The sequence below is a fragment of the Staurois parvus genome, unplaced genomic scaffold, assembly GCF_062004578.1.
Source record: "Staurois parvus isolate SC_StPar_1 unplaced genomic scaffold, SC_StPar_1.0 ptg000287l, whole genome shotgun sequence".
Taxonomy (NCBI): Eukaryota; Metazoa; Chordata; class Amphibia; order Anura; family Ranidae; genus Staurois; species Staurois parvus.
The window spans coordinates 19980596-19998977 of NW_028318083.1; the positions used below are offsets into that span (position 1 = coordinate 19980596).

Here is an 18382-nt window from a genome sequence, read left to right on the forward strand (position 1 = left end):
TAAAAACACAAATATCATTCTTGCACACAGTTATTTGTTTATTTGTTTGATTAATGAAACACCTTTTGTGATACATACACAGGCCAGGTAAGTACGTGACATCACATGCTTTTATTAGAAAAAAAAATTGGAAAACAAAATGGTTTGTAAAAACGTTAAGATAAACATGCTGAAACCTATTTTGCATTTTTAAAGCTGAATTCCTTTTATGTTTATTTTAAACTACTTATTTCTACATAGAACTAGCCTAGGTGCCTAAATCTGTCATGCATTCATGTGTTGCTGCTCCATCATTATACATAGAAATTGCAGGCAAACGTCGCATGTGTTTTATTTTTCTGAGTGTGCAGAGGGTATGGGCAGATTGGGAAGGATATGCCAACATTTCTTATTTGGTAAAATTGTTCATTCTAGTTCTTTCAAACAGGTAGTAAGAATGGCAGTTCATACATGAGTTCTACCAGTCTTATATAATGGTGTCATAGAAGAATAAGAGCTATTGCAGATTGGTCATGTATACAATATGTAAAGGCTTCTAATAATCCTGCTTAGAAACACAAGAACAAACATGGTACAGGATTCAGATTTTCGAAGATCGCATCCAGATGACAAATGAGTATCGTTCTATGTGCAGAGCTGTTGGCAGCTGCTTGTGCATCCACCTTGAAGCCGCATACAGGCAGCTCATGGAAGTGGATGCACATGTAGCACTAGCACAGACTTTATCTTTGACATGTGAGCAGAAGTGGGTGCATGGATCCAAACACAGAGGCTCACTGAACACACCTGCTCATGCCCGTATGTAAAATTTTGATATGTGATTGCGTCCATGCCAGCGCTGTGCGTGCATCCCCCTCTATGGGCTGCCTGCACATAACTATAATGAGGATGCACACACATCTGCCAGAGGCTCTACACAGAGGATTTCACTAATCTGTCATCTGAATGAGCCCTTAGAATTACTGAGGTCGTCACTGGACACACTAGCTCTGCTTTGGCAGCACTCCAGAAAAATAGGACTCTTTTCAGGAACAGGGAAACATCCAGAGTTAAGAATCCGTATACATACAACGCAATGAGCATGCCAAACATTCAAAAGTCCAAGGTTTCTAATCATTGCAAGCTAGCCCTTTTTCTCCATTCACTAACATTGGCTTATCTTGCCCTCCTGAAACTGTTCCAAGTAGTAAGGGTAAATTCACACCAGATGCAGTGGAACTGTGCTGGATGGTTATTCCAGTGTAGCCCACCACATGGACGAGACAAAATGCCTTGTCTCCTATGTGCCCAGTTCACATCACTTAATTTCAGTGGTGTGCATACACAGTGCACTGGAAAAAGTACTGCATGCAGTGCTGTATATCAGCGCAGTGGGGTAAGAGGCAATTCACTGCCTCGCACCACGTGGTTGGCAATTTAGCCTCTTTGCGCTGGCCGCATGCAAATGTGTGGCCTCCCAGCATCTGGGCCTTGACGCCGAGCAGCCACACATTTGTGTGCAATTAAGAAAAACATATGTACTGAGAGCACGCTCCCAGCACACATGTCCGGTACTCACGGAAAGGTCCTGATCTCCTCTTTCGATCAGGACCTTTCCCGATCATGTGACCGCCGTGACAGCGAATCATGGCGTCACATGACCCTAAAACCCCGCCCTGGCTTCTGAAACCCTTAAAGGGCCGGGAGGCGCCGGCGCCAAGGGGTTAACATTTCGAGATGTCTTTGTGACATGCAATGCAGAGGCTGGTGTGAACCAGCCCTAAATCACAGTGCAGGTCTATTTTACCTGAGTCCATTTAAGCATGCACAAAATTTCTAAATCCTGATAAATGGGGGGGGGGGGGGGGTTGTGTTTAGCCCCCGAAACATTTTAGATAACTTTTAGCATTAAACACCTTGGACTCTTAGATTGGTTTGTTTGGTGCTCTCATTGCATTGTATGTAACTAATCATACTTGTAGCAAGGATAACTTCTCTGAAAGCACAGAATACACATGATGAAGCTCACACATTTCCTTTAGCAATACAGTAATGTTCATCTTGGCCCTATCATTGTTGTATCCACTATCCTGGCAAAACTTCGGTGAACATGGTACTTTAGAGGAAAAAAAAAAGAACAGTAGGGGTGTTTCCTATATCAAATAATCACATATTGTTCTCATTTTCTTGCCTTTACTTACTGTCGATAACATCTTTCAGGCACATTTTTTCTCTTGATTTGATACATCAATGTGGTTTGGTTAATAAAGGCACAACGGACAGTATATAACAGCGTGACACAATAGTATAATACAAATGTAACTTTCAGGCCTGAAGACTCGTATCATACTAGAGTGTGACAATGAATGGCTTCTGATTCAGCCGTGCTATTTCTGGAGTACTCCATCCTGCATGCCTACAGCACTCCCACACATGCAGTCAGGCTTCATCCCTCACTAGCACAGGCAGCTACAGACAGTCAAGAGAAATGCTGCTGAACATTTAATTAAATATACATCATGCTAGATTATTTGGTGGGCTAAAAAAAGAGGCAAAGCAGCCACATTGTAATTAAAATTGTACCGCAGAGATAAAGTCATTTTAAGGTTGTAATAGACTCAAAACAAGTGGTAAATTCTCTAACCCTCTATCTGTTAAACAGGCTACGCGATACTGTACTAATTAGCTATGAGTAAGGAGCTACTCAGGCAGCAAAGGTCTTGGCGGATTATCTGAAATATGAGCTGGTAATAGCACTTCTTCAAAGAATGGATATTCTTAAGCTTGGCTATAAAATATGTACCGTACCCTTTATCTATGAATAATGTAAGGTTTGTTAGATGGATTAAAGCTGAATTCCAGGCAGATATAAAAGAACACAATTTAGGTCAGTTATGTGTTCAAAAAAATGAAAAGTATTTGTAATACAGGGAGCCCAAGTACCCAAATCTATTATATTAAAGTGACACTATATTCTTATTCTCCAAATATAATCTGTACACATCCACTACTTAATGGCTCTGTCATCTATTTTTTGTCAAATTGTTTCGTACTGTATTGTTTTGCCTTCTTGTTCTGTCATCTAAGAGCTCCCGAATCTCCCCTTTTTCCCAATCACTTCTGTTTGTTTGAAACTAGCAGTGTGCGTTTGCTGCGATCATGTGCACTGCTCTTTGCACACTCCACATCCCATGGTCCATAATCCACTTTGGGAGCAAGCAAGAGAGGGGTGGTTACATTCCTACATACAATGGGACCATGGAGAAGGTTATAGCCACTCTCTAACAGGAAGTCTGGTCACAGCACCACAAAAGGAATTTGGAGAGGCACTATTGAACGTTTAAGATTTGGTATGTAATCAGTGTTTTTTACCTAGCGCAGTTTTTTATATATATATATATATATATATATATATATATATATATATATATATATATATGATTCATATGAGAAAGATGGCAGGACCCATACAAATAAGTAGCAATGTTTATGGCACACCACAGGGAGTGGAAGAGTATAATAGTGGTGCTAAATATGGGGTTAACAGTGGCAAAAGAAGAAATGCCGTGTGTCTTGTCACTGGAAGGAAAAAAATGCCCCTGCATCTGTGCTGTCACTGGAAGGAAAACGTGTGTTGGATAACAAAATGCTCCTGTCAACTTGAGGAAAAAAAATGCAGCTGTACCAGGGGAGGATTGCCTTGGCATCCATATTAGTGGGAAGAAGGAGGAGAGCTGGGTGGCTGAGGTGCACTGAGCTAAGGAGCCATGCATGGCACTAGGGGAGTATGGGTAGTTAAAAGGCTCTGAAGGAGGTTTTTAGGTAAGGGGTTTCTGGTTAAGGTGCTTTTATGGGTTGAAGGGAGATCTGTGGCTGAGCTTCTCTCCCACCCTACATGAACACACAGTTCCCACAGACCAGCTCATTGCTGCTCCCACTTGGGAATAAAGGCAAATGCTTCTTCTTACAATCTCTGCTCATGTGATATGTCATATGACAAGGGAGAACAGGAAGAGGGGCAGCGAGATAAATAAAAAGGCAGTACCTCCTGTTAGCAATTTCCCAGGTATGCTGATAGGTGGGTGTCTATCAGTGACAATGGGCAGAATTTTTCACAGTGTATCATATGCTTTAAGAACCTATCTCTCTAGGCTTTTGTTTTTTTGTCCTGTCTCCCCAGGCTTACTGCCTATTTTTCTGAATGACCAGGACCCAACTTGTCTTGCAATAGCAAGTATTTCTTAAGTGCCCATTAGGTTCTTATCAATAGGGAGTTAACATCCAAAATGTTTGCTTTTAATGGTGGGATGTTTGTGACTAGCATAAGACAGTGGTCAAGAGTCATGATGGTATATGCTCTTAAGCAGACGTTCCAGTGCCACCTGGATGAACAGTTACGAACAATTATCTGTCCTCCAAAAATTCATCCCAGACTACAGACCCATTTCCTCTTTTCAGATTAGCCATGTGTGTCAGTAGAGGTTGGTATGTTTGCTGTATTTCTACCCTTTAGTTGAACATTTTCACCAAGAAAAGAATGCACTAACTGTGGTTCACAAAATGTGATAAATGTATGCACTGTTTTGGAATGTAGTGCATTCCAAAATGCATTTTAGGCGAAACCATTTTAAGGGCAGAGCAGAAAGCAATGCTGAGAGATCCCAACACTATTCAGCTTTCTGACCTATATTCACTACACAGCTGAGATTAGAACTTCTATTATTTTTTTATGAATGTCTTTAACCTTATTTTTGGGATTCTCTCAGGTCTTATGATGTCACTGAGAATTGGAATTTGAATTGGGTGGAAATCTGTCCAACAGGGATACATACACCAGTGAAAGCAATGCGGCAGTCTATTATTATGGACTGCTTTTTCTGCCAAAGGACATGTTAGCTCTGGTCAGCCATTCCAGCACACTGCACAGTCAGACAGAGTCCAGTCCGTTTTCCTGGTTCAGCAGCAAAATTTTCTATGCCCACTGTCTGCTTTAATCCTGCTCAATAAACACTGAATCCACATCATCACACTGCTGATTTAATATCCAATGAGAAAGCATATGGCACAGGAAGATGTAAAATTCAGAAAATATTGGTATTGCCTCCTGGCTGTGATGTGTGGTAGAAGTGTGCGACTGGCTGAAAAGAATTACAGTTATTTTTGGCAGGTAAAAGATTTCACTGTGATATGTATTTTTACACCTTTATCTAGTGTGATATCGGAGAGCCCAGGATCCCCAGCCAACAAAGTAGCTTCCTTTAGCTCAAAGAAAAATAAATAGTCCATACAATACATTTTTGGTTCAAAAGCAAAGCTATGGATCACCAATAGTATATTAGTCCCACACCAAGGTTAGGGTTCCCTCCTGCTTCCAAACTCCAGAAAAAGGTCCCAACAGCTCAGCAATGTCTCAGTAAACCAAGCAGCCTAAAGCACACACTTAGGAGATTTTAGTGAAGCAGCTGCACTATTTTTCTGGCAGAAATTCCTTTTGTTAATGTGATGCACCAAATTCATGAAGCATCTGTGGTAGTTCAAAAATGTACCACTTTTACATTGTGGTGCAATACCTGCGCCAAATTCAAAGTAAAAAGTATCTTATGAAATTGGAGCTAATTAAGACCAGTTCTCTTTTGGAGTTCAGAGAGAGATCCTGGCACAAACAAATTTTGCAAAAGTGTCTTGCCTGTATTCTAAAAGTGATGGAGGGTGTACCAAATTCAAATACAAGTTCTAGACTGGTACATGAATTTGGATCAGGCTGCACCACTTTTACAATGCAAATGAGACACTTTCACAAAATCTCTCTATACTAATCTTTATGAAGTCCACGGACTGTGCACAGCGTCACACAACACCTTATCAACAATTGTTGGCTACTTCCTGCCTTTTCTGGCCTGTCTCAAAGAAGGGTTTAATCCTGAGTATTCAAAACTGTTTCACTTGTTGTACGCCTTAGGCCAGCCATAGGCAATTCGAATCTTGGCCAGTTCAGCTGGGATCGGCTTAGATTTGAACAATTTATGGGCAAGCTGAATGTACCCAAGTTGATCGATCAATCAGCCGGTAGCAATAATCTCTGTGGTCTCCCAGCAGTGAGGGCCTCCTCCCGCTGGCAGAATACAATGGCTCGGTGGGGGAATTGATAAAAATACATTTTATTTATAGGTGCCTTTCAGAACACCCAAGGTCACCTTACAAAGATAGCAACAGAGCAACAAAAAATAAATAAATAAAATAAATATACATAAAACATTAATTGCAAAACAAATCAATGAAATCAGACAGCATATGCTAGTTTAACCAGTTCCCGGCCAAGTGGGACTCTTGTCAATCCGGGTGGGAGACATATGACATCCTCCCAGATTGTCCCATGGAGCCACGCTGTGGCGAGATCTGTCACTGGCTGTGTCCCTCGGACACAGCTGATAACAGATCTGTGTATCGGCCCATTGCTAGTACCACGTGACCAATCACAGCAGGTCACATGACAATTGTAAACAATGGATGGCTTTCTTCCATTCCATCCATTGTATACAATTGTGTAATTAGCTGTGATTGGTCAAAGTAATCAAATGATACAAACTGGGCCAATCACGGCTAATCACAAAAAAAACACTGACTAAATCAATTTAATTCAGTTAAATGCTTTCTTGTAGCAATGAAATTCTTTCCTATAAGGAATCATAATGTGTAAAAAAAAAAAAAATACTGATCATTTCCCCAGAGTAGTAAAATGTTACTATGGTAGCATTATACTACTCTGTTCACAGTGTGTTATGAAAAAAAAGTTGTAAAAAATAATTAAAAATAAAAAAACATTGAAAAACATTTTTTTTTCATAACTAGTTATATGATGACGCTGTACTGCACTGATGGCAGGATGTTAAAAAAGAAAATGTGAACTTTTTTTAATTTCTTCACTTTCTTCAATTAACATGACAAAAAATTACAACTTCGAAAAGCTCGTCATGCCTCTCACTAAATACCCTGAACTGTCTGCTTTGCAAAAAGAGGTCATTTGGGGGATGTCTGTACTGTTCTGACATTTTCGGGCCTCAAGAAATTAGATTGGCCGTCAGTACTTCAGGACTGATTGATTTTCAGATATATACCATAGTTTGTGGACTCTATAAATTTCCTACAGACTAAATAATAAATACTGATTTTGGATATTTTTACCAGGAAATGTAGTAGAATACATCTTGGCCTAAATTTATGAAGAACAATTATTTATTTGAAAACGTTTATAATAGAAACGAAGAAAAACTTCTTCAAGATTTAACATTTTTTCTGTTAATTTAGCAAAAAATAAAAAACTAATTGGTGATTAAATACCACCAAAAGAAAGCTCTAGTTGTGTGAGCAAAATGATAAAATTTTATTTGGGTTCAATGTTGCATGACTGTGCAATTGTCATTCAAAGTGCGAGAGAGTGCTCAAAGCTGAAAATTGTCCTGGGCAGGAAGGGGCTAAAAGTGCCTGATATTGAAGTGGTTAAAAGATGATTTTGAGATGTGATTTGAAGATGGGTATGAAGTCAATGTCGATGTCGGCAGCAGATAAAGGCTCTCAGTCTCATAGTGGTCAGGTGGGCGGATGGAACATTGAGGTGGATGGAAGAAGATGACCATAGGGTGCGGGAGGGTCTGTTGATATGCAGGAGTTCAGAGAGGTATGGAGGAGCAAGATTGTGGATGACTTTAAAGGTAAGTAACAGAATCTTGAATTGAGTGAATTTCTTCCTTGCAACCTGTGGTTTCTGGAAATAACTTTGCTCTGTCTATGGCCTGTCCTAGAGGGACCACAACCCAAACAATGGTGACACATTTCTGCCATTCAGGACCACTCCCTGCCCTATATTATTTATTTATTTCAGGTACTTATATAGAGCTGTCAATTTACACAGTGCTTTACATATATATACATCAGTCCCTAACCTTCAAGGGGTGTACAGTCTAAGGTCCCCAACTTTTATTCATACATACACATACTAGGGCCAATTTAGACAGGATCCAATTAACCTGCCAGCATTTCTTTGGAGTGTGGGAGGAAACTGGAGTACCTGGAGAAGACCCATGCAGGCACAGGGAGAACATGCAAACTCCAGGCAGGTGGTGCAATGGTTGGGAATTGAACCAACAACCCTAGTGCTGCCAGGTAAAAGTGCTAACCATTTAGCCACTGTGCTGCCCCTATACACTACATATATCTTTCAACTGTGTATTAAGCTGCTTGACTAGAGTTTTATTAAATGCTGCAAACTTGTCAAATTACATATTTGTAAGTTGAATTCCCAACATTAAGGCTCTGTTTATCATTTTCAATACTTTATTTTGACATTTTCCTATATTCTCAATAGCTGTGTCAAGGTAGCACAATGCACACATTCAGCAACTTCACCAAGAGTGGTAGAGACCATTTGTATGAGTAGAAGAATAAGCAGTTGATGCACAAACCAGACAGGCCAGATTGGGTAAAGATTATGTTTGTTTGCCATGTGGAGGCAAGTGGGAAGATACACTGGTAGAAAGTTAATAGTACTGCCTATCTTACAGAAAAACAATATAGATGGGGGTCAGGTTCCTGAAGACAACAACTGGCAGGATCATGGGCCTCCTATTGACATGAAAGTTTTAGGGATACTATAAATATGAAATGTGTTGTGTCTTGTGGTAACTATGTACCCATGCTCATTACAACATCTTGTACCCCAAGAATTCCTAACACAGGTTAGGATTATACACACTTTGATTGCTTTTCATTCCAGCATGCGTTTCAAATTGTTTAGGCTGAACAGACAATCTGAGGTCTTTAAAAGTGCAACTGTTAACATTTTTAATAAAGGCAAATGCAAACAAAGTAATAGAACTCAATAAAATGTCTAAAATAATATTGCAGCAAGAGTATAATAATTGTATCCATACAATGGATATTTGCATATAAAAAAATAATTGATCGGCTGTAGAATACAACTGACGCAATTTAGCAGCTTTGGTTCATGTCAGTGACTAAAAATATAACCTATTCTAGTCCCTGAGGTCTCATTTCAACATTCTTACCACCTCTCCAAAGGTCTATAGTGCCTGCATGTATTTCTGTAAAATCAATGCTTGCACTATCAAGGAACAGACCTTTCACTAGGCATAGCAGGTTATTTGGTAAATCCAGTGTCTAGGGACAGGTGAGGGTGAAAACAGTCCAGCATATACAATAGATACCATAGAAATATGAGATTTTGTTTCTAAATTTGAGAAATAGTATTGCGGCTTTCTAGTCTTGTAAATCTAAGGAATGTTATGGAAAGCAGAAATATGGATAGTAGGTGAGTAGATAAGGTTTTATGTGCATGCAGGCAGGAAAAAAAGGAACACTAGTCATCCCTTATTGGTATACTCCTTCAATTGGCTAATATGGTCAACATTTACTAAGCTTAGTTAAACAATAATATTATATTAAAGTTATAGCTTTAGGAAGCTACCAATATATTTGCACTTTTACAACAATAATATAGTTAAATATAAAATTGCATATTTTAAAGAGATGTGCAAACCTCAATGCTATTAAATATTTTGTAACACATCGACACAGTGAACCCATTTCCTTCATATGGTGTTTTATGTACAGGGGAAGATGTCTAAATTCTGGTTATCACTGAACACGGTTATAAAGTAGAAGAAATGTAGTTTTAGTGGATAATGACATTTAACTAATTCTGCTTGTTCCATGGCCTATTGTTTGCACAGGTAGGCTCAAATGGAACAGTCACACAATCAATGTGCAGGTCTGTTGAAATACTGCAGTCATTTGTCAACATTTTTCTACACAAACAAAATACATTTTGGGTTGAAAAAAAAATAAGAATCTTCAACTAATACATTGTGTAAATATTCAGTTCAATTGTCCAAATAGGTGCAAATAAAAAAAAAGTAAACATAAATTTGCTTTTCACTTACTGTATAAATGAAGTGAATATTCATACAATTTATTGTGTGAAGGTTCTCAACACGTTTAGTAAATCAGCCTCTTTGTGTAAGACGTGCCATTAAACCAACCAGTATATCCTTTGGTAAGACAGCAGGAAAACATAGAATTATAATTCTAATATCTAATATCTAAAGATCATGTATTCTAATATCTAAAGATCATGAAACAGAGTTTAAAATGATCTCACATGGTGTGTATGACATGTCATTTTTTAAGGTGCCTCCAAAAGGGCTTGAGTTTTCAGACAATTGTTTTTATTAGAATTACTATCTCTCCTTAAACAAATTGAGGTGAATGCAGAAGCAGCTCAAAAGGAAGCAAAAGAAGGCACCTAGCTTCTGCTCCTCTACACCTAAGTTGGGTGTCTTTTTAACATGCCGCGGTAAATGACCGTTGCTCAGTTCTCCAGCATTCTCAGAGGAGAGAGTTCTCCTCTGAATGCCTTTTTATGAAGCGGTGTAGATCACGTCTTCGAATGAAGGGAGAAACGATCTACAAGCGCTTTGAACGCTGGGAAACGGCTGCTGTTACAATAATCTCGAGAGATTACAGTAAGAGATCAGTCAAACACTGTTTACTAAGCAGCAGTAAATGACTGCTGCTTCGTTTGCGGTTCCTCTGATTCTCCAGCTCTGGGCTGGAGAATCTGGATTGAGAACACAGATCGCCAGTGGAGGGCTGACATCGCTCCTTCATATACTGGCCATCTGTGTGCTGAGATGATCAGCGGAGAACATGTTCTCCACTGATCATCTCTGTTTCCTAAACCACTAATAATCTGAGATCAGCAACGATCCTTAGGATCACCGCTGATCTCTGTTTCATAAAAGGACACCATAGTTAGATGGTGCACCCTATGTACGACAGTTCAACATTGGATGCATTTACAAAAAAAGGTGCAAAAGTAAACTTTAAAAAGTTGACATGACTTAAAATATATTTTTACACATATGGATTGCAGCAAAATGTTATAAATCTCTGGTACTTCAGCACGGAGATCTCCTACAACCATCTCTGTAAAAGTCTAATGTTGACTTTCCAACAATCAATTCCTGCTGAAGTGAATTTTTCATATGTTCCTTTTAATAACAGACCATAGGAATGCTGCATTGTCCATTCCTTAGCGGATGCTACATAGGAATGCTTGAAGACATGGTGTCATTGTTATTCAGGGGAAGGGAGATGATCTTCACCCTGGTGTCCCAATAAGATTTAAAAGTCTAAGGAGGGATATAACTCCTCTTCATCTAAAACACTTTAGCTCCCAGGTACGCTTGTTCTCGTGTTCTGAAGATTTAACCTAGGAAGTTCTTATTTTAAGTACTGCCTAATAGTACCGAAAACCTGCATTTTACTTTTTTTTTTGCTTTTAAGTCCTATAAACGTCTAATGCAGTCTGGCATTTTTTAAGATAGTATTCATTGAGCAGTAATACATACGTCATGATATATAATAAAAATACAAGTTTGCTTATACCAGCTAAGCAGCAGAGTGTTCATGCAATTATTTAAAAATGTTGGCAAGCGTTTTAATAGAAATCTGATTTAGGTTTATAATTTATCCAGAACAGATCCACAGCATTTATGTGCAGTTACTAGGGTCAAAAGATATACACACGAAGTCCAACAAGTTTTGGGACTGTATACTTGAGATTCTGCTTGCATCAGAACTGTATTTTATCACTATGCAAATCAATGGGAATGCAACAGTAGCTTTTTGTAGCTTTGAAGGTCAAATATGAAGGTACTGAGGTGTAACTCAGAATCCTCTGACCTCAAACATAAGTTAAATGTACCTGAAAGCCAGCTATACTGTATTAGCCTATCTAAACAAGCTCTTATACTGTTCTTCCTCACCCCAAATGAGTTTCCTTCTATTATTTTGTCATTTTCCTGCATAAGGCTGGATGAGTAGCTTGAGTCTAGAATGTAATCCCCAACTATTTAGCGATCTGCCCACATCCACTTTCAGGGGACTAGGCAGAAGGGACTAGATTTTACTGTGACTGTTACTTCTATGCCTAAAAAAATAGTATCAAAATCCAGCGTAGGAATAATTTTATAGGTCAAGAACATGTATTTCTGCTATGGGGAAAGTCATCTGATGTAGAGACAACTACGCTGGTTGTAAGGCTGAAGGTGCATTACATAACACATAAGTCCCTGGTGTTCAATGAATCCTACAGTTCATTACAAAATCTTGTAATTAACAATGAATATGTTGTAATGGCAGCTTTGGCACTTTTAGTAAAACAGTGTGTATAAAGCTGGAGATCCTTTTAATGGTAAATTTAGCAGAAATCAGAGAGGTATGGGAAGATAATGAGCTTAATAGTACATACAGCCCTGTACGTGCAAAAAAAAACAAAAATCACATACTTTAAATAGGCAATGCATAGGATACAGTATTTGAATCACTTCTGTTATAATTTAAATAAATATTTACTATTGTTCACTTTAAGGCCTCAAATGTCCTTGAAAGGCCACCAATAGGTTGTTGTAACCTATTATTATTTTGGTGCTTAAAAGCATTGAAGTCCTCAAATATAATCTATGAACTTTTTTTTCATAGACGTTAACCCATACAATAAATATTGTCATAAGAGTAATATATAGTTTTGACTTAAAAATTTAGATTGTAAATTATGTAAATAAATTACTGCTGAGTAAATCAATGCTAAATATATTTAAGTATATTTATATTACATTAAAAACACAGTTAAAGTGGTTGTAAACCTCAGACATGAAATATGAACAAAGCATATCCCTCCATAGTGTGTACGTGTCTCAATGAAGAGCACTAAGTGTCATACCAGTGTGCTGCTTCATTCCTCTGCTATCAGCATGAATCACTTCTGACAAGATTTCCTGACACCAAGAGAAATATGTTGACGGGGAGGGAGCTCCAGCAGATTGACAGCTTCAGCTCTGTTACTGTGTGCTGTGTGAAGGGGGTGTGTGTCCCTTCCTTCCAATCAGATCTCAGAGCTCTCCTCACTGAGCTCTGCAGTGTGTAATTTCAGATCTCTGCCTCCTTTTCTCTGAACTCTCAAACAATCTTTAAATAATTCAACACTCTGAATGGATGTAGAAAAGAGAAGACTGCCGATAGACAGGTACAACTTATGTAGGAGGATTTATATAAATGCTGTGTATCACCTGAGACCAGTCACTTCACTGGGTATATGTAAGGGATTACAACCGCTTTAACTGTTGGTTGGCTATTACTTCCTTCTGTTATATGAAAATGGAAAGTCTTCTCAAAATGAAAACTAAAACCCAAGAACAAATCAGTGATAATAAATAGTGTGGTAATTGGATAAATGTGGGTACATAAGTATGTTGACATCTGCAGTGAAATGTCATCACTGAACAATCATATGTCCAGTTATAAAAACTAGGCAGAAGTCTGTGGTTAAAATGGGACAATAATAAGATATATGGTTATTTAGGAAAACAACTGGTTGAACTGCTGGGTGACACGGATAAAAGTTGTCCGCCTGCTTAGCTCTTTGAGTTTAGCCGCTCCAACGTATGTACAGGTAGATCGCAGTCCTCCTAGGATGTCTCGAACAGTGTTCTCCACATCTCCTTTATATGGTACCTCTACAGTCCTGCCTTCGGAAGCTCTGAAAAAGAAAAGAAACGTGATAGCTGCTCTTAATATTTTAAATATTTTTTATTTGAAATGTTTTACATTATCTATCAGCTGTGTTTTTAAACTCAATAAAGTTTACAGTTCCACTCCAAGCAAACCGCTAAATACTTTTACTTGCCAAAGGACTTGTCTGGCAAGGTAGAAGACCTGATTATTTCTGTGGTTCAGTAACACTTACAGGTATGTCCCTCCCCTCCCTGTGATATGATAAGAACAGGAGAAGCAGCAGACTGATGTGATCATGTCTCTGTCGCTCTGCGCTCTCCTATTATTAGAATGTTCATTGAACTGTATAAAAGCTGATTGGCTCCTTGTGTGTGCTTCTCACTTTCCAATATGGAGCTCCTCTTAAAAAAAACAAACTTAAAGCAGAGTTCCACCTGAAAAAAAAAAGTCAGCAGCTACAAAAACTGTACATGCTAACTTTTAAAATACCGACACTTACCTGTCCCTTGGTCCAGCAGTGTCCTCACCATGGCTGGTTTAACCGGCCGTCTTCTCTCCCTGGCGCCAGCATCTTCAGTGTGGGCACCTGGCTGTGACAGCTTGCGGCTTCACAACCGGTTGCCCTCTGCGCATGCGTGAATGGCCCCGTAGTCTTCTAGGACATGTCATGTGTCCCAGAAGACTACGGGGAGGGAGGGGGGAGGACAACTTCCGCTTCTGATCGCCTAGGCCAAAGGTGCCAATCCTTAATTGGGAGTAGGGGACAAAGGCTTAAAGCGGAACTTCCCCTTTTGGGTGGAGCTCCGCTTTAAAGTGGTATTAAACCCAAAACCAAAAATGTAATATATTGCAACTTACCAATCTAAGATGTGGTGGCTGCATTAGTTCTCTTTTTTTTATGCTTTTTTCCCTCTCTTTTCACCTGTTGATCTGGTCAATAAGACACCTCCTGTATTAGTGTGCCCCCACTCTGGATGAAGGAGCATGTGAGGCATCTTTGGACAGGAGCCTTGCCAGTCTTGGGAGTGGGGAGTGGTAGATGTATTAGCAGATTTAAATACAATAACAAATTGAAGCTGAGCTCCAGTTAATACTTTATAATCAGTTACAGCAAACAGTTTTTTCCCTTTTGGGATAAAGGTATTTTCAGAAATAAATAACAGCTGATCATTCTAAGAACCTCTGCCATTGTTAAATAGCCTGTCTTATCTCTGTAACTGCAAGTGACAACAGACTTACTGGCTGGATCATCAGATGAAAATAGAAGAAAAAAAAACTAAAAAAGGAAACTAATACAGTTATCACTTCTATGAATATAGAAGTAATATAATAAATGTTTGCTTTTGGGTTTAATACTGCTTTAAAGATGCAATAATGATTAGAGAGCTGCATACATTTGTGCCATGTATATCTGCCTGGACTTTAGCTTCAAGGGAGGCTGGTATTTCCTGCAGGGTGAACACATTGTTCTTTTCAAAGATAGTATTGGGTACAGTGATGATACAAGTATAGGGAACAATGTAGGTAACATCTCTACTTTTAAAGACACAGACAACAAGCACTCCCAATCATGTACACAGGAGAGTGGTAATATAAACATTTTGGAGAATTACATCTGGGCACCTATAATTAAAAAATTGACATCCAGTAAAACAGTGGAGAACAATAACAAAGTGCTTGGCGAATATAATTGGGAATAAGAGGGAGAGGTATCCTGGGAAAGTGGCAGGTAAATATATTGTTCATTTGGAATTTATATTGAGCCATCCAGCACTGGCCCTGTTACATTAAAGGGTAATCAGGGTAATATTGCAATAGATGAAATTGCTAACCCTAACTTGCTATCACGGGGGGAGGGGGAATATATATATATATATATATATGTACAGAAGAAAAATTCCTGTATTCCACGGAAGCCCTAACAAGACAGATTTTCTGAGATCCATTCTTCAGTGGCCCTTACAATGTTTTTCACCCTGGGAAAACACCTGAAACATACAATAATTACACCACTTGCTAATGATCATGCCTCAAGAATGTGCACATTAGTGCGGAAAAGCATCTTCTAAGTGACATGTCAAAATAATAGCATCTACCTCTTCAGTGTGGAGTCAGCAGAGTCTTTAGTATTTGCACAAGACTCTCCTAGACGCTGGATAAGGGAATAAATTAGCTAGTGAAGAACACAGCTTCTAACTGGCAGATCCTGCGAAGTATCATTCATGACAGGCTGAGGTGCAGAAATAGGATTTGACACTATCCTTACACTTAGCTGCTACAGAGATATGAAAAAAAAGAACCCCCGGGGAATTTATACTATACAATGAGCTGCTTCTTCACCTAATTATCCCCTTACAGTATGTCATGTGTCTGGTCTCCGACTTCCACAGGCCACGCTATATTTCTGCTACATACTTAGGCTTTAGCTTGAGCTTCAAATTACCATAAAAAGGCAGTCAAATCAAGTAGCTATACAAAAATACAGAGATGCAGCCTGCTGTCTGTGTTTCCTTATTTCTTCCTGCTAGTAGTCAATATATATATATATATATATATATATATATATACAGTATATACACTATATTGCCAAAAGTATTGGGACACCCCTCCAAATCATTGGATTCAGGTGTTCCAATCACCTCCATGGCAACAGATGTATAAAATGAAACACCTAGTAATGCAGACTGCTTCTACAAACATTTGTGAAAGAATTGGTCGCTCTCAGGGTCTCAGTGAATTCAAGCGTGGTACCGTGATATGTTGCCACCTGTGCAATAAGTCCATCAGTGAAATCTCTTTGCTACTAAATATTCCACAGTCAGCTGTTAGTGGCATAACAAAAGTGGAAGCAACTGGGAACAACAGCAACTCAGGCATAAAGTGGTAGGCCATGTAAAGTGGCAGAACAGGGTCAGCGTATGCTGAAGAGCACAGTGCACAAAAGTCGCTAAACTTTGTGCGGCCTTCAAGTTAGTCCAACAACAGTGCGTAGAGAGCTTCATAGAATGGGTTTCCATGGCCAATTAGCTGCATCCAAGCCTTACATCACCAAGTGCAATGCAAAGCGTTAGATTCAGTGGTGTAAAGCACACCACCACTGGAGTCTAAAGCAGTGGAGACGTGTTCTCTGGAGTGACAAACCATGCTTCTCTATCTGGCAATCCAATGGACGTGTCTGGGTTTGGTGGTTGCCTGGAGAATGGTACTTGCCTGATTGCATTGTGCCAAGTGTAAAGTTTGGAGTAGGGGGGATTATGGTGTGGGGTTATTTTTTCAGGAGTTGGGCTTGGCCCATTAGTTCCAGTGAAGGAAATCCAAGCACAAACCTTACTCTCCACCAGTTGCCCCACCCAACCTTGCTCAGGTCCGCCTCCAACCCCACCCCTGGCCTACCCCCAACCCCACCCCTGGCCCACCCCAACAGCACCCCCAGCCCTACCCCACCCCCAGCCCTACCCCAACCACGCCCCCGTAACGCTTATGAAATTACATTTTTCTTTAGAATAGAGTCTAATATAAAGCTGGCTTACATCAAGTCTCATAGTGGATAAGAGGCCAGACTGAGCCTAGAACCTAATTTATGAAACCTATGTAAACATGTAATGTGTATTCACAGCATCTCTGTTATTATATTAGAAAGTCACATAACACATTTTCTGCTATTAAAGTATTAAAAAAGGACACAACTTGTTACTAACTGGATGTAAGGTCTATCCATAGACATAGGACAATTGTCACCGAATCCTGGCAGACTGGCAGAGGCATCCGCTGGTGACCATTTGTTGCATACACTATTTGTATGTTCATGTCACTGATGTGTGAAGGTATGACACCATGTCTGGTGAAGACAACTCGGTATTCTAAAAAGCTTGCAATAAAGTACATTAGGGTAGCTAGCAAAAAGGTGTTGCTTATATTTTCACATCCTTTCTACCAACTATGGCTAACGTGGCATATTATTATTACCGTATTGAGTACAGACACCAAGAGAAAGCACTATGCAAGTTTTCAGGTACTACTAAAAGCTATACAACATATACAATAGGGTGTTTAATAAAAGATTAAACTTTATAAAAACTGTAGGAGTAGAGGATGGACCTCTAACCGTACACAAAGAATGTACAAATAACCATACATAAACTGAACAAAATTTCCACAGACCATACCCAAAAATACTTCAAGGTCCCCCAAGGCGATGGAGAGCGGGCCTCTCCTTGTGTCCCCCATGGCGGTGGAGAGCGGATGTCAGGGAATGGGAAGATCGCTGCGGCGATCGAATCTGCACATGTGTAGAATCCTGACAAAACATACAGGCAGGCGGGCTCTAGGACCCAGGGTCGCCTTTCACCAATGATGGCACCGGGCAAGCACTAGGACCCAGGAGCGCCTGTCAGGAGTCGGGCGGGCTATTTAAACCCAGCTCTTGCAATGCTCAATTGCTGTATGGTCTTATCTGTGTTCCTGAGTTCCTGAGAGTAGATTGTTTGTTGCCAACCCTGCCTGATCCTGATTTGCTGTCCGTCTCCTGTCCTGATCCCTGGCTTTGTCTGACCATCCTCCTGCTTAACCCCGCATGTTCTGACCTCCTGTTGACGAACTCGGCTTGTGACCTGTTTATCCCTCTGCCTGCTGATTCTGTACTACACCGCCACCACTGTTACTGACCCGGCCTGCCCGACACTGCTCTAGTTACCTCCTCACATCAGACTCTTACCCGCTATACACCTTCTACGGTGCCTCTACCACAGCTGGGTGAACCCAGGGCCCGCGACCTGGTCTCGGCCTGCTTCAAGTCCATCCCCACCATCAGGGG

The 18382-nt window shown here is 39.8% G+C and overlaps 1 protein-coding gene across 1 annotated transcript in view; it reads right to left on the reverse strand.

The window, feature by feature from the left end:
• Nucleotides 1-17: 17 nt before the first annotated feature.
• GMPR (guanosine monophosphate reductase) overlaps nt 18-18382 on the reverse strand; it is a 105938-nt gene continuing 87573 nt past the window's right edge. The window contains exon 9 of the mRNA XM_089682291.1: nt 18-13594. Coding sequence (XP_089538417.1) covers nt 13414-13594 — 181 coding nt within the window. The 3' untranslated portion in view covers nt 18-13413. The remainder of the gene's footprint in view (nt 13595-18382) is intronic.